Source organism: Homalodisca vitripennis, chromosome X (genome assembly GCF_021130785.1).
Source record: "Homalodisca vitripennis isolate AUS2020 chromosome X, UT_GWSS_2.1, whole genome shotgun sequence".
Taxonomy (NCBI): domain Eukaryota; kingdom Metazoa; phylum Arthropoda; class Insecta; order Hemiptera; family Cicadellidae; genus Homalodisca; species Homalodisca vitripennis.
The window spans coordinates 22,487,521-22,512,434 of NC_060215.1; the positions used below are offsets into that span (position 1 = coordinate 22,487,521).

General features: G+C 32.7%; 1 protein-coding gene across 1 annotated transcript in view; it reads right to left on the reverse strand.

The window, feature by feature from the left end:
• Positions 1-1,080: 1,080 nt before the first annotated feature.
• LOC124368767 (membrane-associated protein Hem) overlaps positions 1,081-24,914 on the reverse strand; it is an 81,965-nt gene continuing 58,131 nt past the window's right edge. Inside the window, exons 19-23 of the mRNA XM_046826119.1 lie at positions 24,160-24,320; positions 14,999-15,083; positions 13,600-13,823; positions 13,384-13,473; positions 1,081-6,902 (exon numbers count right to left, since the gene is read on the reverse strand). Of these exons, the coding sequence (XP_046682075.1) occupies positions 6,789-6,902; positions 13,384-13,473; positions 13,600-13,823; positions 14,999-15,083; positions 24,160-24,320 (674 nt within the window). The 3' untranslated portion in view covers positions 1,081-6,788. The remainder of the gene's footprint in view (positions 6,903-13,383; positions 13,474-13,599; positions 13,824-14,998; positions 15,084-24,159; positions 24,321-24,914) is intronic.

Here is a 24,914-nt window from a genome sequence, read left to right on the forward strand (position 1 = left end):
TCCCACCACAGCTACATTATGTGGATTTAAGTATTAATTTCACAACATTTTGATCCGGAAGCCACAAGTCAGGATCACTGATCTCCACACACCACTGTTAGATCCAGCAGCATAATCCATCACGTCAGTAGAATTCACCAGACATGTGGACTCCATCTTCACTTGGAATACTCTATACAATGATCGTATTGTTTGGACCAGAACAAGTCTTCCTTCTACTTTAAGCCCCATTTTTCTTGTTAGAAATTTGTCTTCACAGTCCATTTTTCCATAAGGAACTCAATACTATTAGTATTAAGAGATAATCATATTTATAACACTTAATTAGCATTGACACACTATAATCTGAGCATCTAAAGAGAAATTCTTTGTTTGAAGGTTATTTTCGTAGTTAATTCCTACGGGTGCATCCCGTAGTTAAGTTTTAATGATTAGTGTTTTGTATAGTTTTTTATTAAGTGCATGTTTATAGAGTTAGTGTAGTTGACAAACAACATGTAGGTTGTGATTCCTGACTTAGGCGTGCCACAATGCTTTGGTAAGATTTGTTTATTTTAACCTAGTTTGTAATTATGTATTAGGTTAGTTCTTTACCTGAAGAAGAGATCAGATTGCAGATCTCGAAACGTAGTGTTACTGATTTCTTGTTTCACTGAACGATGGCAAATGTCCGGAAAAATCCTGTTTCCTTCATAAAGAGAAATATTTAAATAATAAAATTAAATAAAGTAAATTTGAGATGAATTCCTGTTCATAACGCAGTTTTAAACTTTAGTCCCGTGTTAAAAGTGGAGCCTCAGATGCGCACCCTACAGCTGATTTGCATTCTTCCTTATTATAATGGTCTAAAGAATTAAAAATGTAGAAATATTATTTTAGTAATATTTCAGACAAATTTAACGATAATAAATGGTCTTTGGTGTCTGATGATTAACTGTAAATTAAATTAATTATTCGTAGCTTCCTTTTAAGTGCTCAAAACTAAACAAATTTAACTCTCTTACAAAGATATTACCAAAATACTATTTCTCTATTCTACCTGATGTAATGGAAAACATTTTATTGTTGGAGAAAAATACATTTTAGGTGATAAACATGGATTTATTTCTAAAATCTTACAAATCTTTGAACAAATATCATCGCTTGGATAATGATACTTTTCAAATCTCATTAGAAATTGCATAAATAAATATATTATTGTGAGAGATTAATTAATAACAAACCAATAAAAATTAAGTTATAATTAAATAGTTTTTAAAACTGTGATAATTGGCAATGCTTCAAGTGATTCAATTAACAATAAAATACATTTAAACTTAAACTATAGTTACTCTATCAATAACATGCATGGTACAACTGACTGGAAATAAATAAATAAAACATATATATAATTTATATAGGCCTACAAATAGAAACATTTTTTAGAAACTTGTCACCACATTAGCTATATAAAACACAAGTCAATCCCTCAATTTTAAATTTGTGGTATTGAAATATGAAAATTGGAATCTATCCAGTTTGAAAAATGTTTTTACAGGTGCTCTAATATAATGACAAAACTATACCCAATCAGTGCAGTTTTAAATAAATAACAAATCAGTGTGCAACATTTTTTACATAAATAGAGAGCTGGACAAAACATGCATCCTACCTTAAACATAGAAATAATCAGTATTAGTTATTAAAAGTACAAAAATAGGGAATTTTTATCATGTTAAACAAATTTTAAGAGTAGTCATTAAAATAGTTGTTACAATAATACGACTTCAGTTAATTTTTTTAATTTATTTAACTGACTGTAATAATAATCCTTTCCCTTATAAACTCACAAATATTTTTGCCTGGTTATCTCATTGGTGGTGTGGAATACATTGAGCCGTATGTGGTACACTTCCCGTTGGCAAGAAACAGTTGCGCACACACACTGGCTCACTGCTTCAAAATTGTGTTTTCAATAAATTTGTTCTGTGAAACACTCATTGTACGAGTACATAATGGCAGAGGGAAATTTTTACATGAAAATATTGATCAACTAAGTAAAGAAATGTTATGAAGTTGAGATAACAATTTTCAACAAATAATCAGAATAAATTGTGTAAAATTTCACAATTCATAAGTCGGGGGGCATACCCAGGATCACAGAATTACCTGATTTTGAATTTACAATAACAGCATGTTTTTTTACCTGTTTTCTGAACTAACCTGTGAGCTTATAATACTAAACCGTGTGCATTGAATTGAACACTCCTACTAAACACTCAAACCTGCACAGTTTTGTGTATTTCAAACCGCTTGCATGCAACGGGAATCTAAAATATCCCTATCTTTTATGAAATCATCTGCTTCCCTATATTATTTTCAATCATGAATAACTTATTTGTACAAAGTGAAAGTTAAAGAAAAAATTGTTATTAAGAACATGCATTCTATTACATTTCATTGCTTTTAACTCTTAGTTGAAAAATTTGGTACACTGGATAAAGGATTAATGTAAATCCTAAAAGCGATAAAGATCCAAGTGGCAATAAACAAGCTTAAACTTTTCATGGATATCTCCGTACAAAGGTAAACTAAAAGACATAAGTTTAGCATAGAATATTAACTATAAAGATACTGTCCCAACTGTATTACTAATTTGCATGTCAGGCCTTCAACACTTCTTCAAGTTTGGAGATATATCCAACACTCTCAATGAATGCAGATTACAGATTTATGACAGTCTACCATATTGATAAGACTGATATGTGAACACTAAGCAAACCAGATAGTTTAAAAAATGATTTAAATTTTTTATTGTTGCAGCCCTAAACAGCAGTGCTACTGCCACGAATACAAGTTTGTATTCTCAGCTGCTTTAATTGATAGACTTTCAAGTGTAGAAATCTTGTGTTTTTATCAACACTGTTGCACTTTTCATCAGTACCTTCGACCTCGTACAGTATCGACTCTCCCTCTTGTTCTGTTTAATAAGATCCTCAGGCCAGTGCCCCATGACGACGGACATAAGGCTTAAAAGGGGATCGGCCTCTCCTTTATTAAAAAAAAATCAAATCAAATACAATGAACTTTATTTCTATTCTTTTATATGCTTGGAAAAATCAATTAATGGATGGAGTGTTTTTAATAGCACTTCCTTATTTTAATTTTGGTGTAGTTTTTAAGTTTTTACATTTAAAGTGAATTTAATAATCTTGCTTAACTAGCAAGAGGTCGCACCCACTGCAGTTTGCTGTGGGTTTTTTAATTTGTTAATATTATTAATATATTATAACAATATCAGCAGCTTGGGAACTTGTCTTATCTCTTCTCATATATGTTTTCACAAGATTTTGACATCTGTTAGTCTTTTACCCATTTATTTTCAAAATAATTAAAATGTTGCTGTCCCCTACACCCATTTTGCAATATTCCTTGAAAACAATTTCAATTTATGAATACAATCACTTACTTATACTAAATTCAAGTAACATTTTGCATATTGTTTTTACTAAACACATTACTTTTGAAGAAAAACAAATTTTTTATTACAAAAAGTACATGAGACAATTTGCTCACATGTGACCTCCCACTTAGTCTAAATTTTAAGGTAAATTGTACAGTACTTGTAATAAGTTTTTTATGATGCAGTTTTATTTGCAAATACTCGTAATTAAAAATAGTATATTCTGAAATACAATTGGTCAAACTAATCATATGGTTTGTATGAGAAGATGTCTTATTGAACAAAATTTAAAAAAAGTAAACGTAAGCAAATTGTCTTCATGTGACCTCTCACGTGTTAAAATATCAGCCCTAATTTTTTCTAAATAAAATTTACAAACCATATATTACTCTCAAAGCACTAATTAATTTGTCAAAAATCAGAAATTGAAAACAATTGATTTAAAAAACATAAGCTTATTTTTAGGTAAGCACACGTTAAACCAAATTTGGCCAATAGCAATATTTACAAAAAGTTTATGGACTCTATGGAAGTTGATACCCCAAACACGATATTTATTGATATGTCCCTAAACTTAAGCTTAAACACAAGCACATACTTGTAAAGTATGAAGAATATAAAATAAGAATAAAGTATTATAACAATAATAAATAAGATCAAACACATTACTTTGCTAACATAAAACAACCTTTTGACCTTTTATCGATTTTCACATAAAAAGCAAACAATACTTACAACTTCATGCTTAGTAATAATTATTGATTACAGTACAATCTGACACAAAATCAAATTATTTACAAATAAGGATAATTTTTGGGTAGTTTTCTAGAAAGGATAATGGTGTAAAATATTGGTGATTTTAATCTTAGTAGTGTGAAGTTCTCTACAACTGTATAAGGAGTTCAAAATCAAGACCATTGTTATTTGTTTCATCCAGAGGTGATCCTTATTTAATGTTCATTATTGTAATTGTTTATTGATACCAATTCTGTACTCTATGTTCAAGAATAAAGCCTTCTGGTTCTTATTCTTTCTTTGACTACAAAATTGGTCTTTCAGACAAATATAAAATCACACGCAAAACTTAAGACATGCATCAAGAATCTTTTTTCAAGTATGAATGACAGCTTGATTTGAAACAAAGCAATTCTCATTCCCAACGAACATGAGATCTCCTACAAAAAAGAATTAAATGGAGTTGCCAAAAATTATACATAAAGTTTACAGGTCGGTTCACATATTCCATTAAAGAATCCTCCAAATCTCAAGGAATTTTTTAGTTATGGATGGGCAGATTCCGATAATTGACATCTCGATTCTTAGCAGTATCGAGTATTCTCAATACTATGGTTCTTTAATTGATTCTGATACCAATATTTTCAAAGTATTTTATTACAAAATAATGAATAAAATCAACATTAGTGTAAAATACGATTGGAAAGTAACGTTTTCACAATATAATGACTGTGATGTGTTGTAACCAAATCTCAAATTCACCAAATCTTCAAATAATTATGCAGGTAATACGCACTGGTTAGGTTAAGAGGTGACTAAAAGTCAACTGATTATGAGAGTTGAATTTTATGGTTAGCTGATTAACTGTATAAATAAGATTACAAATACAGTACCGCCAATATTTCTTGTGGTATTTATTAGATTAATCAAGTTTGTTTTGATTGAAAATGGTGGCGACAGCAAGTAAAATTCCTGTGTTGGAACTTTCCCACGTAAAGCTACAAATAGCACTGTATGTGAAGGTTTAAAATGAAGTGGTATCATTTTGCTTGTGTGGGGAAGGAAAAGAAAGATTGTTCTTCTTCCAAAGATGAGAAGACAAATTTTATTTGTGGCAACTGAATGCAGTGTCGCAGTCAATGTGAGAGTGCATCACCAACCATGTAATCATTAAAAAACTATGAAAGTTCTTGTGACTGTCTATCTCACATAAAATTTTGACAGATCAGATCTTTGAATGAATGCAGAATCAAAGTGAACTGTGTAATAGGTTGGATTGTGTTGAAGCTGAAAATATTAGGTTATCATCAAGTACGGTTATCAAGGTAAGTAACCATTGAAAGCCATTCGTGATATTTGAACCATTTTTGATAAACCAACTTCTTATTCTAATGCATCAAAATCTAATTAAAATTACAATAAGAAATTTCCTTCCTCAAATAACTCTAATGCAAATATTAACGCTTTATTAGATAAGAGAAATAAAGATAGTGTTAATTTGACCTCGTCAGTACTTTATCTTGACACTCAGTCTGCTTCTATTGCCTACCATAACAGAAGCGATCCAGTATTGCCATGTTATTCTTCAATAAGCAAAAATATTGCTACTGTGAGTCAGAAATATAATGAAATTAAAGACTGTGGCGATCACAGACCTTGAAAATGAGAGAAGGAGTTTCAGATTTACAAGCCTGTGTCCGATCACCTACCTCTGTGCAGAAAAAAGTAGATGTTTTAAACTCTAACTCTGCTGCCCTTGGTTCTGTTGAACTTCCCACTACATTTTTTACATTTACATTATACAATTTCTTAACAAATAGTATGTAAAAGGTATTATGTTAAAGGAAGGAATAGTATGTAATTAAGTGCTTTGTATGAGAGGAACAATCACTGGAAAAACAAACATAACATCTGGTTGTGATACAATAGTGAGACAGCCATTCATTCGTTTGTATGAAAACAGAAAGAATGCAAAATCATTTTGTTTTGGTGAAGTGGATGGTCGTGAAACATGTTGCAAAGAGAATATGAGAAATGTAAAATGATAAAAAAGCAGAAGTGTTCATAGGATATATCCAATATTAATGGATTTAATGCACATCAACATCAGGTAACTCTTTTTGTACACCATATGAAAACTGACCCTATTTATGAATAAAACAAACTTGTAGTAAGCTGTTAAATTTTCTCACCATACAAATCACACCCAATTTTTCATTTACAGTACTTTAGTACAATAATTATATAATATAAACTGTAATACATTCATCAAATTCCCTCAATATCCTTATTTTGAATCATATAACAGAATAACTAACTATAAATACTTATTTCATTAAAATGATTAAAATCATTACAATCATCTTGTTCAGTTATAATTTGGATGTCATCAGACAACCATAAAAGAGAATAAAAGGCAATAACTAAGCTATTTTCAATAACAATTATAATAAAGCATACATTTCTCAAATTAGACTCGGTAATCGTTATAAACACACCTACAAATATACAAATGCAATTGACTGAGATGTATGTAATTACAAAAAGTGTATAAGATGCCACAGAAGAATATTTACACGAGAAGGAGTTGGAATGTGTGTACTCTGCATGACTACGCCTGGGAGTGTTCTTGCTTGTAGACAGCATGGTATGCGTTGCGAATCAGTGCATATGGAAAACATGACTCAAGCAGATCCATCGTTAAGAACGGAGATTCTTGGACAATCTGAAAACATTGAAATATTATACAATAACTTTAATACAAAAGAGTAATAACTTTAGAACTGCGTACATGATTCTTGTACAATACATGACTGTACGAGAAAATTGAGTTGTTGTGTTTATAGTTTAAATTCTAATAATTTTACTGCCATATAGTTATTACAGATACTGACAAAGTCACAATGACGTTGCAATAGCTATACAGCCAGGTCTGCATCGTAAATAATATCAATAACAAAACAGTAACAAATAATAATCAGTGGTAACAACATTATCGAAACAAATAGGAAGTACAAAATCAAATAATAAATAACTTAACAGTGTTAAAAACGTAATAAACATAAATTAAATATTAACATTTCAAACTTAACAGAGCAGCAAAGGAGCAGATGCAGATCAGCAAGGACTGCCAAAACTGACTAATTACAATTCAATATTATTTAGACTGAAAACCTCATCAATGGAATAAAAAAGGTTATGTAAAAGCAAATGAAACAATTATTTGTATTTAGCATGATAAAGTTTAATCAAGGTCTTATAAGATTATAGACTTTTAGTGACAGCACATTTAGACTGTTTAAAGTTTATTAAATCTGTAACATTCTATTATAGTATTGTGTTTTTGCCGAGTACTGTAACTATGTACTGAATTATGAAATTTAAAAAGTCTGGATGTTCAACAATGTAATTAGTTAACCCTTTTAGCCCCGGCGTCCTATATATCGGACAGAGGTGGTCTAGCTAAAATGCCCAACGTCCGATATACCGGACGTCTCGAGAATTTAATGTAGCTGGCTAATAATATGTCCAAATGCCATCAGTTTCGGTATAGTAGTCGGTGAAGAAACGGGCTACATGCAAAAACAATAAACCTTCCAATTGGCATAGTATTTCATCGTCGTTGAGCGTAGTTTATTTGTCGATGTCAGCTGTCAGACGACTTCAGTTGCATTGTTGTTGTATGCTGACTTATAACCTCAATTAGTTTGCGTGCTTGAAAGCGGTTGTTTTTCGTGTGATTTATTGTATTATTAGTAAAAAAAAAAAGTAAACATCGTAGAGAAAACACTTTGATAAACACTATTATTGGTAATTTGGGATTATACCGACCACACTCAGACATGAATCGTTATTTGACATTTTGCTTCTACTGATTAGCGTAGAACAATATTTCGTCAATATAAAACAGGAATTGTCTTATCGCAAACCCCTCCCCATCCTCAGAAGAGGTCAAAGTCGAGCGGTCTAGTAGATAACGTGATTGCAGAGTCTCGCCGCCCTTTCAGCTGGTGCGTCGCTTTGTTGTACTTCCGTGTTTTACCTCTACATTTCTCCAAACACAAAAATTCAATAAAAACAAACATGATCAAACTAAAACTAAACTCTTTATTGAAAAAACACTCAAAACTTGTTTTTATTCTTGATCACACTCCGCCACCCAAAATGTGAGTGCCATGCCTTCGCGCTGATGTCAACGAAAGAAAAACATCCCTCGAGATAGTACCTATCAGTAAAATATCAAATTCTAGAGGATCTGATCAGAAATATAAATTGAATTGTAATGGAAAGGCAAGTAATGGAAAGGCAATTATGTCCCGTGCAAATCATGTGATGCCGCGTGGCCTGTCGTAATCGGGATTCTCGAGAAAGATAAGATAACAGCGACAACAATACCGATCACAATGCCTGGAAATGCTTGTAAGTTAGTAATTAAAGAGTTGTTTTTTCGTTCTATCATGTTTGTTTCTATAAATTTATATTTTTGTGTTCTTCATACTGGTGTGGTCGGTATAATCCCAAAGTACCCTATTATTAGTGGTGAATGTGCTATTTTTGAAGACAATGAATTGAGTTGTTTATATAAAATGTATATATTGTAAATATTATTTCTTTTACTTTTTTGAAAAATTAAACAAGTTTTAGTCTTACAAACCATTACAATTAGTTTGTGTTATTTTACAATTGTTATTATTTCAAAAGTTCAAAAACAAGTATCCATATCTGTATAATTCTACTGACGTGTATGTGGAAATATGTGAAGAAAAGCTTATGCAGCAATACAATTAATTGGATATATCTCCTGCATTTATCAAGGAAAGTTCTTCAAATTTTGTGTGTGTAGTAAGAAATATGTGTACAACAAAATTGCTTCATTTTTCAGGGGCTGCAATTTTTTTTCTACCCTTTATGTATGTTCAAACTATAAAAAATAAAAAATTTTTTATGTATAAATACGCTAAAAAAACAAATCATTCTGTAAAAGTACTTTTTAACTATTACATCTAAGAGTACACTTATTTGTGAACAATTTAAAACAAAAAACCTAAAAATTATCTTCAAAAATAAGAAAACTAGATGTATTTTCCCTCAATTCTGCACTACGGTCCCTTATCGCCATGGGCTTTCTGGCAAGTCCATGGAAAAATGGCTGGGGTTAAAAGGGTTAAGTCATAAATGTGGAGGTGTTGGTTGTTTGAATTCCAGTTTGGATGAAAAGTGGCTGGATTGCATTGATCTAAGGGATCAGATTTTGTAATTCCTCTTTTCTGGAGTCAAGTTTTTGTGTAACCTGCTAGAATTACCACAAATAATTAAACTGTGTCTAATTACCGATTGAAATAAAAAACAATATGTGGATTTTATATATCAGAAACATTGCTCTGGCTAGCCTCAATAAGAGTTGTGGTATCTGCTTAAAGTAATGTAGCTGCTTGAATATACAGTAGGTCATTTATACTCAGCAGAAACAATAGAAATCTAAACATTGACCCCTGAGGAACTCCATATTCGGGCTTAGTTTCCACCAATCAAAATCAGATACACGATGTGCCAATAGTTATTTTAATAAGAGCAGAAGAATTGGAGGTATAAAAAGTTAACAAATATATAAGCTTAAATTTAAATGTTAAAAAACCAATACAAGCATAAAGGGTAAATTTATATATATATATATATATATATTATTTATTATTATATATAAAGTACGAGTACTTTATTTACACAGTTTTATTTTTAGAATAAAGTTTTCTACAAGTTTTATTAAAAATTTTGATCTTATTTCCTAGTGAAATAACAGTTATAGATAACAAATAACAAAATAGATGTGTTTTTTCACTCCATTCTTGTCATTTGCACTAGTTTTCTACAGTTCTGGGACCTGTATCATTCAATGCCGAAAACCATAATAAACGTTTAAAGCAGCCCTTTAACCTAGCATATCAGAACTTCAGGAAGACCTCGTAACATGAAGCCATAAAAACATGACTGTAAACATGGTGAGCTGAAATTCGGGTGAACCCTATCACTAGCTGTAACTTGCTAACAAAGCATTACCGGACCCATGTTTATGTAAAGTTTTCTCATAACTTTTACATGTAGAATGAGCTTCCACAGTTTCTTCATATCTTCGTGAATCACCCTGTATATCATATATATTTATAATATATATATATATATATATATATATATATATATATATATATATATATATATATATATATATAGATGGCTTTCCTTTTTCTATTCAGTTAGTCATTCTCCAAGCCTACTCTCGATTTCGATTTCTTGTATGCTCAAGGGGGCGGAGACATGATATAGGTCAGACACAACAGCCGTCGGTTTTCAATCCCTTTTAAATGAAAATATATAGTGGAATTTTAAATACGGCAGCAAGTGACTGTGTTGTAAATTATTGTGGTCCCGTGTTGAGGAATGTACAACATAAACAAACGAGATATCAAGATCCCTCCAACCCCTTAATAAATTTACATACTACATTTCTAAGATATCTAAAAAAAGTTTTATACAAAAGATAACTAAGTTTAATATTAAATTTGTTCCAAATATTAAAATTATAGAATAAGTTATTGCATAGAAATAATAGGGTAGTAGGTGGTCATACCGACAATAATTAAACAAACCAATTAAAATAGTAGAGTGGTCGTATCAGTAGTAGTTAAGAGTATTGGGTTCTTTTGATCCTGTCATTTAAATCATCAATATTATAATTGATTTCTACATTACAGTAATAGCAGTGTAGAAAATGTAAGAATGAACTAAGAACAGTTTATTGTGGTATGTTAGAAATACTCATATTTTCAAGAGGATCAATCGTTTAAAGACTTTCTTGTTTTATAGCTATAAAAATATAACCAGGGGCACTTGCAAGAATACTGAGGTCTAACCACGATTAACTAAACGATATTACAGATCCTAGGTAGGACTCTAATTTCGTCCATCTGACTATAGAGTGACAGCAGCGATGTGTGCAGATAATAATATGCCAGCTTTTTGTTGTACAGTTGATCTGAGTCGAGTTGTTTTATTCCTCCATCGATGGTGAAGTCGAGAAGGAGGAGAGTGACAGTAAGGTGTTACAAGTTGTACGAGTTCGTCCTACTAGACCCTGCTCGTGGTGTCACTGGTTTGGTATTTGTCGCATTTTGAGTTTGAACACTTGCACAATATTATTGGTAACAAAATAACGCAAATGTGGCAGAAAGGTGTTACAATGTTGTACGAGTTCGTCCTACTAGACCCTGCTCGTGGTGTCACTGGTTTGGTATTTGTCGCATTTTGAGTTTGAACACTTGCACAACATTATTGGTAACAAAATAACGCAAATTTTCAAAACAAGAATTTGAATTGATTTCTCTCTGAAATAAAATATATAGGACTTGTGTTGGCCATTAGGTACAAATTGGTCTAGATTAGTTGCTGTAAAGTTTCAATTTCGAAATTACAGGTATATAGACCTAGTATGTCGTTGGCCCAGTACAATTGAAAGCATAATTCTTCAGTGGTCCAAACTGTAATCCTTTAGTATAACTTGGTCAGTCCAAACTATATATAATACTTATTGTGTAGGATAAAACTGAAAATTCCACAAAGTATACTAACTGGCGTGCAGCTGGCCAAACTATGTTGTATCTACTCTGAGATTCCAAGTTGAAATGCCATTCGAGAACTCTGACACCAGACAACGTAGTTATTAAATAACTCATTCGCTCATACGTTGTATTAATAAATTACAAAATTAAGTCTGGGCATTTAATCATAGATCTAGAGTCTGCACGATTAAAAAGTTATAATAATTCAAATAATTAATTATATTTCTTGAACATTAAAACGTTTATTTAAGTGTGAATTGATACAAACAACAAAACGTAAACAAATTTTGTCACCACAATTATGGTTATCAAATACTACTTTTAAAAATAGGAAATCCAAGTAACATCCAAATTTGATCTAATCTGTGTTATATAATAAATATCCAATATAATGATTCGGAATGAATATATGTATTGTTATATGAAAGTTATTTGACCTGGAAATGAAAATCTTCATTAAATAGTATAATATTCTAAAAACTGTTCAATAAATAATTTAATCTACTACTCACAACTCTGTTTAACAATTGGGGCAGTACTAGTATAGTCAACCACAGGTAAAGGCCATTCAATAACAAAATTCGGGTCTGTATCTAACTTTTGCATCATTGTATCTCAGTATTCGATACATCTATCAAAATCGTCCTCGGATAGTTCATGTACAAGATGTACCTTGTAAGGGTGGTAATTGTTAGAATTTAAAATTTTCCATACAGAATATGTACTAATGTTATACTCAGTAGCAAGATTCCTGGTTGTCGAATGTGGCTCTTCAATGACTGTTACAAGTAAGTCGGTAGCCGAAATTCATTTTAGTTTTATTTAATGTGTTATAAATTTATGACATAATTTGCTAATTAAAAAAAAGTCAGTGAAAACACATCGGTTAGTAGAGTGAAACGCCGCCTACCGCATCAGAATACGACGATCCAGTCAGAAATGGCAGCCCATAATGTACTTCACAATGTGTACCTAAAACAACCCGCCATTTCTGATTGGATAAACCTTTTGAGATACGATTTGCGGCATTCAACTCTACTAAGTGAGCTCTTTCAAATGAGGTATCACTCAACCCATGCTTTAATTTAAGATTTCCATGTTTTCCTCTGTGGGCCGTACCCCCGTTGGCATGTCATGGTAATAGCAAGGAAAAATAGTTTACATAGCCATATGACACTGTGCAAAGTTTATAGATGTTATCTGCTATGGTTTGTAAAATATTAAGCCGTACCCAGACTTTTCAAACACCTTGTATATAATCATATACACATACTAAAAATAACTTACAAAAGATAATAATACTTATTTTTTCTCAGAAATGTTAGCCCTTGTAAAAAATAAACAAAAATTAGACCTGACCTGAACAAAAATGTTTTTACATTTCTTTATGTATCACTTTATAATTTCATATTAGTACAATATAATACCAATCAAGAGGGTCAACATCTTATTAATATCTTTTATTTATAAAATATTACCAATCTGCCTTAACATTTTCTCCCAAGGTACAGATTTTTTTCATACAAAAATATGTAAAGGAATACAGATTCTAATCATCATAAATTCTAATAATACTGAACAGAAAAATTATGTTACCTGATCTAGGAGCAAATAAACAGATTCTCTATTCTTCGTAATTTCTTTGTCAGCTTCTTGCCCCAATCGTAACAGGCTTGAGGAGGCAAGCTAAACAAAAGATTTATTGCTTTAATATTCAAACATCAATAAGAATGTTCATTTTCTATTTATTATACAGTTTTGTTTCATATACCTAAAAATATATTAATATCACATTCGAAAATTAATACATACAGCTAAAAATTCCTTCATTCTGTCTTCAATGTCTCCTTGTCCACAAATTGTGAAAAGTGCCCCAAAAATGTTGTTGACTGCAGCCGCCATACAGTGAATATTGTTTGCATGGCCTTCTAGTGATGCTCTATAGAAAGAGTTGTCATTCCGTGCCAGTTTGGGTATTGAAACAGCAACAAACACCATCAACAAACAAGCCAACAGATGTTCATCTTCATCCGTATCTGAAAAAAACAAATACAAAATAGTTTTCACATTGAATACCCAATTATAGTACGTTTAAAAGTCTGTGATGAAAATAGCTATGAAGCAATGTGATAATTGATTTTCACTATAGTCAGTTGTTACTAGTGTTATGTCCAAGTCCTCTATATTCCCAATCCCTTTGTATATAAGATCCAATTAATAATTACATGGCATCTGCCATCCAAGTTGCGGAATTCTAGCCACTGAAGATGGGGCTGCAACTTGTTTGCCTTCCCGTGTTTGAGTATTGCTCTCAGTGTAATCAGAATATATATATGATTGTTTGTATGTTTGTGTGCTTCTGTTGCGCAAAAGCTACTATGGACATGGTGTTGACATTTTGCATGAACTTTGAAAGCAGATGTACCTTACTTATGTCTTATTGCATTTTAAAATTATCATAGGGCTTGATGATATTTGCCTACATTATAAACTCCTTTACTAAGAAAGCTATGGACTCTGACTTCCTCCATGGAATGTTATACAAAAATGAGTTACATCATTGGTGTTCATAAAAATGGTTTCGTTCTCTGATTCCAGGGTCCCGAAACACTGTTCTTTAAACTTAAATTATATATCTTAAAAATTAACTTCTTTAAATTCTACTTACTCTAAAACGGGTCAGGAGAAATATCTTCCAGTGACTATCACAATGTTTGATATGCTATTTAACAAAGATATATCTATGACAACACTGTTATCCAGCAAGAAACTGTGTGCTGAGCTGCATGTCACTTCTAGTAGTCTTAACAAATGCGTTGCACATAGGGTTTTGGTCAAACTTTTATTAAAAAGGTATTTTCCACAACCAACTCACAAAGATATTCAAATTACTGTCACTGAATGTGAACAGACCAACACCATGTACTGAAACATCATAAAAGCACCACGTACTTAATTTAAACTTACTTCTGGTAATTACGTACTTATGGCAGATCTTCTCCAAATATCAATCACAAACAATAGATTGGTACTTTTGGACAACAACACAATCATCAAAGATCACTCACTAACTGACCTATAAGGGGCTGTGTTTGAAGTTCACGTAAAACCCATGTTTGGAAATTTCATTTATACTTTAATACCCCTAATAAACATTACAGCAGAGATAGCATTATGAAAAATATATTGCTTCAATGAATTATCCCGTTACCATTTTTCTGATTGCGAAGAGCAGCTGCTAGTGTAGGATCCACCTTACATGTCAGTCCGGCGGCAGACGCCATCTCACTAACCACCTACAACAAACTTGGGTTAGCAATCACTGTTGTATCCAGAGTTATCATTCTGTCTCTGTAATACAGTAAAACTGCAATGCCATTAATCTCTGTTAATAAAATTGAAGCTGGACTGTCGAGGGAAAGATCCTGGTTCGAAAGGAAGAAGGAAGCCACACACAGAGAGTATGGTTTGCTGAAGATCTGGACGGTATAGCTGGGTGAGATTGGAACCAAAAATTCAAGTCCTAAGGGCAGCATTTTTTATTTTCAACAGACAGTATTTTTTTTCTTTACACAAGCTTTAATTGGTTTTATACCGTCGGTGCATGGGTTTATTGTTTTTGTTTAAATATTTCCAAATTGTTTATACTATTAGAAGATTAGTGTATTTCAGTTTAGGTATTGCTATTGATAATTAAATTTTTAGTTTGAAATTTTAATTATAAATAAGCCACTTTATTTTATAAATACATTAAGTATATAAGTTTTGTTAGTTAGACAAAAAGTATTTGTTATCAATAGCTAAAGTTGCTATTGTCACTATAAAACCAAATTATTTTGAACAATTATTAGACCAAGTATAACAAAATATAAGCGGTTTGTACTATACCTTGAACATTATAATTTCTCGTTTATTTAATATTAATTAGTTATATTTTTCACTGCGTTTAATATTGTAGTATGTTTCCGTAGTTCAGATGGTTATTTTATCAACTCAATTTTCAAATCTCAGTAAATATGTCAATATCTTTACTGTTTTTATATTATCATGAATTGTATGCATGATATTTTAATTCACGAAATTGGTTTTCTGTACATAACTGTTTAGGATAAACAAACAAATATATTAATCAAATTTTCCACTACTAACTGTAAAAATGTTGTGTGTGTAATGTAACTTAAATTTAGGGGAAATCGTTCACGATTCATATGTGTGTTATATCTAAATACTAAAATAATTAAATTGTGGTTTTTAAAATAGTTTTTCTCATACATAAATTTTATATCTTGTACTTGTGGCTGTCTGCTTTATTACTTACATGAATCTCAATTAACCCTCCATCAGGCGCTTAAAATTAGAAACACCATCAGGCGCTCACGGAGGTTTCCTCCAGGTTAGCGAATAATGGATATCATAGTCGTTTAAACTGTTTTATTTGTTTAAATATTCATACTGATTTAATTACAATGTAATATATTAATTTTTAGAAATTAAATAAAAGTTTTTCTCTTATGTAATTAATTTTCTAAATAAGAAATTCAAAATCTTAAAAAAATGTTATTGTATAATAACATCATGATTTATTTTAAGGAATAATGCAATTAATTGTAAAAATGTTTAACCTACTGTAATAATATATGAAAATTAACTTAGTTTTTAACTTCTTACAAAAACAACTTACTGTACTTCAATTCTTGAGATATTATACAATTGTAATGCCAATTATTACTCTAAAATCAAAATGTATTATTTACTAAAAATTTTTTTAAACACTACACAAAGTTTCAAAACATTTTCCTTCTGGTTCTTATAACGACAATGTTCACTCTATAAACAGTACTGAAATGTTCCCTAGCACACGGGTACTGTACTGACAAGTGTCTCGTCTTCATTCTCCATTTCACAAAATTCAAATAAAATATATTGTAAAACTTAAAAAGAAACCATCACAGGTCACACATTTAGGTGCACACGGATTATTATTCCATAAAAACTAAAACACTATAAGGCGCTTACGGAGATTTCGTCCAAGCACTACAAAGACAACATCTGGCGCTCACGGAGGAATCGTCCAGTCTCGCACGGAAGTAGACCTCATACTGACAGATTTTGACAAAGATAAGCGGGAGGCTATTGTTTCGCTTCCCCGAAAGATGCTCGTGAAGTACACTGCGGGAAACGACTGACAACATCAGAAAAGTAGTACTATTTTTAATAATAAAAAATACACGGAGGAAAACTCTGTTTAGCGCCTGATGTAGGGTTAAGTGAGACACCTTCATGTGTATATACGTAATGTTCATAAAATGTAATAAAACAAACATTGTTCACAAAGATGCACAAATAATCCTCTTTGTGCCATGCATTTATATATAACGTGAAATAATTAATTTGTGATGTTATCGAAAAGTTACAGCTGTTTCAGTAATTTAGAAATAACTTTAGTTATATCAACTTTGGCGTTCTGTACATATCATTAACTCTCATTTGTATCAATATATGACTACATTTTCTACTTAGTAAGATGAAATATTAGAGGAATAGTAAGCAGAGTGGTAGTGAGGGAATGCAAATTTCTTTAACAAAATTCATGTTGTGTTCACGAGTGCGTATGTGAGGACCATACGGGTATGCTTGTCATGTGCGGGTTATGGAGGTCCCTATATCATATAATGTATGCATGAGTCGTATTAGTATAAGTGCATGCGTATGGAGTTGTATATGTGTTTAAGTGTATGAATGCATGGACATGTGTTTCTGTGCATGAATGAATACAGATGGTTTGTGTATGTACATGCATTTATGTGTATTTATGTATACGGTATGTATATATGAATGTGAGTGTGTGTATCTGGTAACTGTAAACATAACATATAACAAATACGATAATAGTTTAAGAGGATAGCTAATATAAGACTGTAGATGTTGTACTGTGTACAGCCAGGCGTAAGGTGTGGTGGGTGGAGTAATGTGTGGATTGATAATGGGTGACCTTGCTGAAGTGGATAATTTAAGATATGTTGCATGTTTCGACTGTGTGGATGAATGTGAAGTCGACAGAATATTTAATCATTCAAGCACAAATATATTGCATTCATATAAATATCAGGAGCTATAATAAAAATTTTGATGAGCTAGTGGTTGTACTAAATAGCATTAAAGTAACTTTTGACTTAATAATTCTCAAAGAAACTTGGTCTGAAGAGGGAGAATATGAGATGTTTCAAATTAAAGGATTTGATAGTTTTTGCAATAGGCTAAGGAGAAATCAGAACAATAGAGTTATCTGCTATGTAAATAAGTTATTTAGTAGTATAGTGAGTGAAGTAATCTATACAAACGATATAGGAAAGATTGTTCTTAATAACGGTACGTTATACTTGTATGCAGATGACACAGTAGTGTTATTTGAGGGTCATATATGGGAAGAACTCTATAGGAATGCTGAGCGAAGACTTCTCACCATTAGACAGTGGTTCGACAGTAATCTACTGACTGTAAATATAGGCAAGATGAAGCACATGGCCATGTCTCTGCGAGCTAACCACGACTAAGTGGGTCTAGAGCTGAATATGTACAATGGGCAGTGCGGTGGCCGCCAGATACCCTGTCAGTGTCATAGTATCGAACGTGTTAGTACTTTTAAATATCTTGGAGTAATTTTCGATAATAGACTCGCTTAGGCAGCCCATGTTAGCTATATCAATAGCAAACTACGAAAATGCATTTACATGTTCGATACATTGCCACGTGTTTTTAATTTCCGCCATATCAAAATTGTTTATTACGCATATGTTTAATCAATCCTTCAGTATGGAATCATTTCGTGGGGAGGGGCTTCTAATACAGTAATAAAACCATTATAAATTACACAAAAGTCTATTATAAAAGCTGGTCTTAAAAAACCAAGGAGGTTTCCATCAGAAAATTAGTTTCGATTGTTTATTCTTGATATTAGTCAACTATTCTTAACAGTTTTGTTTCGTACGGTTTCAAGCATAAATTTTAATTTTTAGAGAAAGTGGAACATGCATACAATACAAGACATAGGTTAAATATTGGTATTGCCACACCTTGTTATACTAAGTCTATAAATAAAACAAATTCTTTCTACGTTCTACACACAATCTAACAAAATTTATCATTGCAACTGAGAGAAAATTGGAACATTAAAGTGGAAGCATACAAAAAGAAGTCAATGAGCTGGTTAATTGCATTGGGGAGGAGTGGTGCAAACACTATACTTTTCAACCATCCATGAATACCAAGGGAGACAGGCGGAGAACATCATAGTAATACGAACATCCAAGTATAAAGATTGAAATATATGACTCACTGCCCCACTGCTTAGTCGCCATAACCAGACATACAGGATCTTTTAAATACATTACACCAACAGCAGATGATCTCTTGAGCAAGTGGATAAAAAAAATAAATGGAAGGAACCAAGAAGTTTAGCAGTCTACTCCCGAAACTCACCAAATCTCTGCAATAGTTCACTATAGAAAATCTCACCACCAACAGGTTCAAATTTCAGCAGCAACCTTCAGTCTACTGTGTTCCCAGACATTCATCGCTATGAGGATGGCTCATATGTAGAACTACCCTGCCTACCTCAGAGACCAAGACCTATAATCTCAACCAAAAAACCTTATTCTGTGTGAAGAGAACAAGATAATAAGTATTGGTGAAACTGTAAGTACCTTAAACACAAACATTCTATCATTAGAACCAAGATCAATGCTGAAAATCAGGGCAACCAGAAGAACAAAGTTGATCAGAGAGTAGATCTTGTACAAAAGGCACCAAACTCTTCACATTTTTTAGCACAGGCAAAAAGGAAAAAAGTGAAGCTCAAACAGACTCAGCTTTTCCCGACCAGAACATTCATAAACTCAAAAATTAACAAAACGCAATCCAGACAAGGTAAATTTATAAGTCCCACACTCCACCAACAACCAACAGGTTTGTCGGCCCAAATTAGAAACGCAGATGGAAAAAACTCACCTGAGAAAACCAAAATTCTCCACCACAATGTAGACCGACTTAGCAACAAACTTGATAGGCTCAACCATTTCCTTGATCATTCTAAGCCTGACATAGTTGTGCTGACAGAACATGGACTTAGCAACAGCATTCTTCCTAACGCTAATCTGATCAATTATAACCTCATAACTTCCTATTGCAGAGTCAACCATCTCAAAGGGGGCGTGTCTATATACAAACGCAAAACTCTAGCCAACTCTGTAAAAGATCACAGCATTGCTAATCTAAGCCAAGAATTAATCTGTGAAATGGCTGCCGTAAAAATGATGACAGGAAAGGTGATCTCTTTGTCTTGGGGGATGTACCGACCTCCAAATGCTCCTTTTGATGAAACACTAGCATTGATTGCCGAGGCTTTGGACACTATTCCACAAAATAACTGCGGAATCTGTTTGGTTGGAGATCTGAATGTTGACAGTCTGGAAGATACCAATGAGAAGTTCCTCCTCCGTGATCTTTTAGCTTCCTATGACATAGTTAGGCTTGATCTACCACCAACAAAGAATCACCAACACATCCATCTCATCCATAGACGTTGTGTGCACTAATCCTGAACAATACCATGATAGATGTAGATATTGTGGACACTGGCATATCCGACCATACAGGGCAGTTATGCACTATCAAGTTTCCTTGTAGATCTAACAAGAACCCAACGTCTTCCAACAGAACCTTCACCTCTCGTAACGTGGGACTTTTTAAAAACCTAGTGTCTAACCAATCTTGGAAGAAAATCTACAAGGCATCAGAAGCAGACATGGCATATGATAACTTTATCAACATTTTGACAACCGTGTTAGACATAACTTGCCCTTACAGAAATTCAAAACGCAATAGTCAACAATCTAAGCTAACCATCTCCAGCCCAGAAAGCAGATAATCTAAGAAGATTATATATTGCTGCTAATAACAGGTACATTCTCACAGGTCAGGAAGAAGACAAAATAGCAGCCTCGAGAACAAAAAAGGAATATGACTTAAAATTAAGATCTATCAGGCGTAAGGCTAATGAAAAGTTGATAACTGACTCTGAAAATAAAAGTAGAATGATTTGGAGCATGATTAATTGTGAGAGGGCTTCGAGAATGAGTGCTGAACAAGAAAAATGGAAGCTAAGCATCGCAGGAGAGCAAACTGAGGAACCCTTGAAGATAGCAGAACATTTTAACAAGTTCTTTACAACAGTGGCAGAAAAAGACTTTAAAAGCCAATAACCCCCCAAGAACTGTTGGTACAGGTGTCTTTCAGCACAACTCGAGGAGCAAACTTGTTGCTTTTCAAACCTACAACGAGTGAAGAAGTCAGGATTATCATCCAAGGAATGAAATCTTCAATGTCAGCTGGTGTAGATGATATCTCCTCAAGACTTCTGAAGCTCTGCAAAGAACAGTTGTGTGCTCCCTTGAAGGACATCATAAAACAAATCGCTTTCACAAGGAGTCTTTCCAAATAAACTAAAAACTGTAATTCCTCTGCATAAACAAGGTCAAAGAGATGAAATAACCAATTTTAGACCCATATCACTTATCCCAACGGTATCTAAAGTCATCGAAAAAGTTGTGCTAATAAGACTAATTGAACATCTTGAGTTTAACAAGCTCCTACCAGAGAGACAACACGGCTTCATCTCTGGAAAATCCACTACAACTGGGCTTGTTGACCTGATTGAGTTTTGTTATCGATAGCTTTGAGTCTGGAAACTCTGTTGTTAGTACCTTTCTAGACTTAAGCAAGGCTTTCGATTGTCTTGACCACAGCCTAATACTGAAGAAGCTTGATTCTCTGGGAATATGGGGAACACCTCTCAAATGGTTCACAAGCTATTTGTGTAACAGAAGACAGATTGTTGAAATCAAACATGTTTATTGAAGGGTCAGTGAGGAGAGTGGCTTTCAGAACCTAGGGGTGTAACACGGGCGTGCCCCAGGGATCCGTCCTGGGACCCGTTCTATTCATCTTATTGTGTTTCAGACTTGCCAAAGTACTTAGAAGCTTACTGCTATCCCATCATGTATGCTGAATGACACGGCCTTACTACTCACTGCCAGCAGGTCTGCAGAAAACTGGAAATAAATGCATACATATCTCTAAGTATGTGCACAAGACTATTGTGAAAAGAACGACCTTGTGTTAAATGAAACAAAAACAAAGCAGATGAACCTGGGACGACTAAAAGATAGGGTATCAGGACCTCCTAATATAATAATGACTGACTCACTAAAACACCTGGGAATGATTCTGGATAGCTGTCTTTCATGGACTCTGCATGTTGACTACTTGTTGCCAAAAACTAAGCACGGCAACATTTGTTCTGAAAAGGGTAAAGGCCACCAGTACAGATGAAGCTATGACCACCGCTTACCATGCTCTCTGTTTGAGAGTCACCTACGATATGGTGTGGTACTGTGGGGGCAGTACATCTAGTACAAATATTCAAAAAGTTCTTGTCCTGCAAAAGCGTGCCCTAAGGACTATGGTGGGTCTATTGCCGCATGAAAGCTGCAGACAGGTGTTCAAAGATCGCGGAATCCTGACAGTAACAGCTATCTATATTCTGGAGGTAATTCTTCACGCCACAAAGAAAAACTTGAAGAAGCTTGGAGACTTTCGAGGGCATGCAACTAGAAACGCACAGGATTACATCCTCCCACTACACAGGATGGAACTCTTTACGAAGAAACCATCATATGCCGGCGCAAAGCTCTTCAACTTGCTTCCTTTTGAAATCAGAGAGGAGACAACAACACTCTGAAAAGAAGACTGCGAAACTGGCTGCTTGAAGAAACCATCTATACCCTCAATGAATTTATTGACCGCTGCAGGAACTACAGGACCACCTAGGAAGAACTGCACACAATTAATAAATAAACCAAATTTTGACTTATTGTTAAATCCTTTAACTTTATTTGTAAACAAGATTGTAAATTCTGTGACTCTATTACATTTCTTGAAGAAATTGTTAATAAAGATTTTTGACTTGACTTGACTTACTTCTATCTACTCTGGGGTGTTGTGTTCATGCCGTTTGTTTTGCAAAATTGGGATATAATACTGTGATGATATTTTAAATATATTTAATTTGTGTTTACCGTGGTGAGGGTCAAGTGCGAGCATTCTTAATTAGTGCATGGAGTTTTGTATCTGTATTTGGTGCGGATGTGTGTGTCCCCGCACATGCGGTTGTGTGGATGGAATATGTAAGCTGAAAGCGCGAGTGTGTGTGTGTATATGTTGTTTTGCGCGTGTGTGTGTGTGTGTTTTTTTTCTTCATGAAGGAATGCATTAATTTCGATATAGAGTAGGCTTCAGAAATCGACAACAATTTTTTGTTCTCTCCTTCTTTTTCCTTTCCTTTTTATTTTTTTTATAGCTCATAAAATAATGTTTCTTGCGTATTCTTTAAGCTCATCACATATTTTGTCTTACATCTTATAGCTATATAACTTCATATAATATAATTTGTTGAGTCTTTGTCATGTAGTTTCATTATCATAAGTGATTAAATGATTACTTTTTACACTGCTTGAATTTAGTTAATAAGCATCCAAACAGAGCATGTTACTATTAGTTATTATCTTTAAATCATACAATTTTAATTTTGTTCTAAAATTTACATTGTATATCAGTACTATTGTGGTTGCAAACTCGAGTGAAGATGGATTCGGTTCTCACACACAGGCTTTTGCCCACGTGGGTACCTTCTCGTGTATTCTATTGGCACTATATTTGTATATATGTAAATGAGATAAATAAATTAAATGAAGCACTTTTTGTGGTCACATATTTACTGATAAACACATTGAAATCATTCAAAATTATGTTTGGACACCACAAAACAGTTAATGATTTACATAAATGTGACTTTATGTCCTGACCTGGGCCTTTGTTATTTTACAATAGTTAAAAAAAGCACACACTTCACATTGGCAGTAGATTTTATTAAGTTTTATTTATTAATTTTTAAACTGCATCTCACAATGATAATAATCAACAGTATAAAAATTATTAACTGAACACAGAAAAAACAAAAGAATGAGACTGGTCTACTTTATTTATATAGAACTGTAATTTACATTTTCAAATTATACTATCGGCCAAAAAATATAGGTTAGGAATACATGAATAGTTAGCAATCTAATTCAAATTAATTTATATAATAGATAACAAACTTAAACTAAATGTATTACAGCACTATATTCCATTATAATACATTACACTGCATATGCTTTTGGACTTGATGGAATCAAGAATCAATTTATGAGAATCGGGATCGAGCATTGAAATAATTTAAATTAACCTATCCTTATTTGAGGTGTAAACTTTTACCATAGGATCACCAGAGGGAAGATGGTGCCTGAAATCCAAGATTGAACTGAGGAGGAAGGGTATTCTCTCTTCTAGGACATCCACTAGGGCACCCTGAGCCAGTTGGCGGAAACTTAGGATGACTCCCACTATTGTCATCCGTTTCAGAACATCGTCCACACCTGAAACGCATAAACATATGAACAAACACACAATATTAAGAGGGTACCCTGTTAATATTCGTAAATAACAGATCAGGTTATTTTCACAATACAGGATTTGTTTGAAGATGTATAGAACAACATAATGTAGTTTCTTTAAACAAAGTAAGAGTCGATAGGTCTAACTCAGTTACTAACTTCATTATTTTAGTTAGTAACTTAATTAATATTGAAATTAACTTAAATTTTTATGCATTTAACAAGAATATATATATAATCAAGCATCAAAAGACAGATTTTCTTTGTGTAATGAATAATTGTTATTTATCACACTACATTAATAATATATATATATTGTTTTTAATATATAGTTTTCAATGTGCTATCAAGAGAGAAAAATATAAATTTTAGTGACAAAGTCGATGTATATATATATATTTATACATTTTTGAATTTCCATGTATTTTATTTTATTATTGTTGTTTAGTGAATAAAACAACCACGGATAGATTGATTCTGATATTTATTACATAACTACATCAATATTTAGCATGATCAAAATACCGCAGCTCTATTCACTCAATTCCGATACCAATATTTTCAAAGTATTTTACT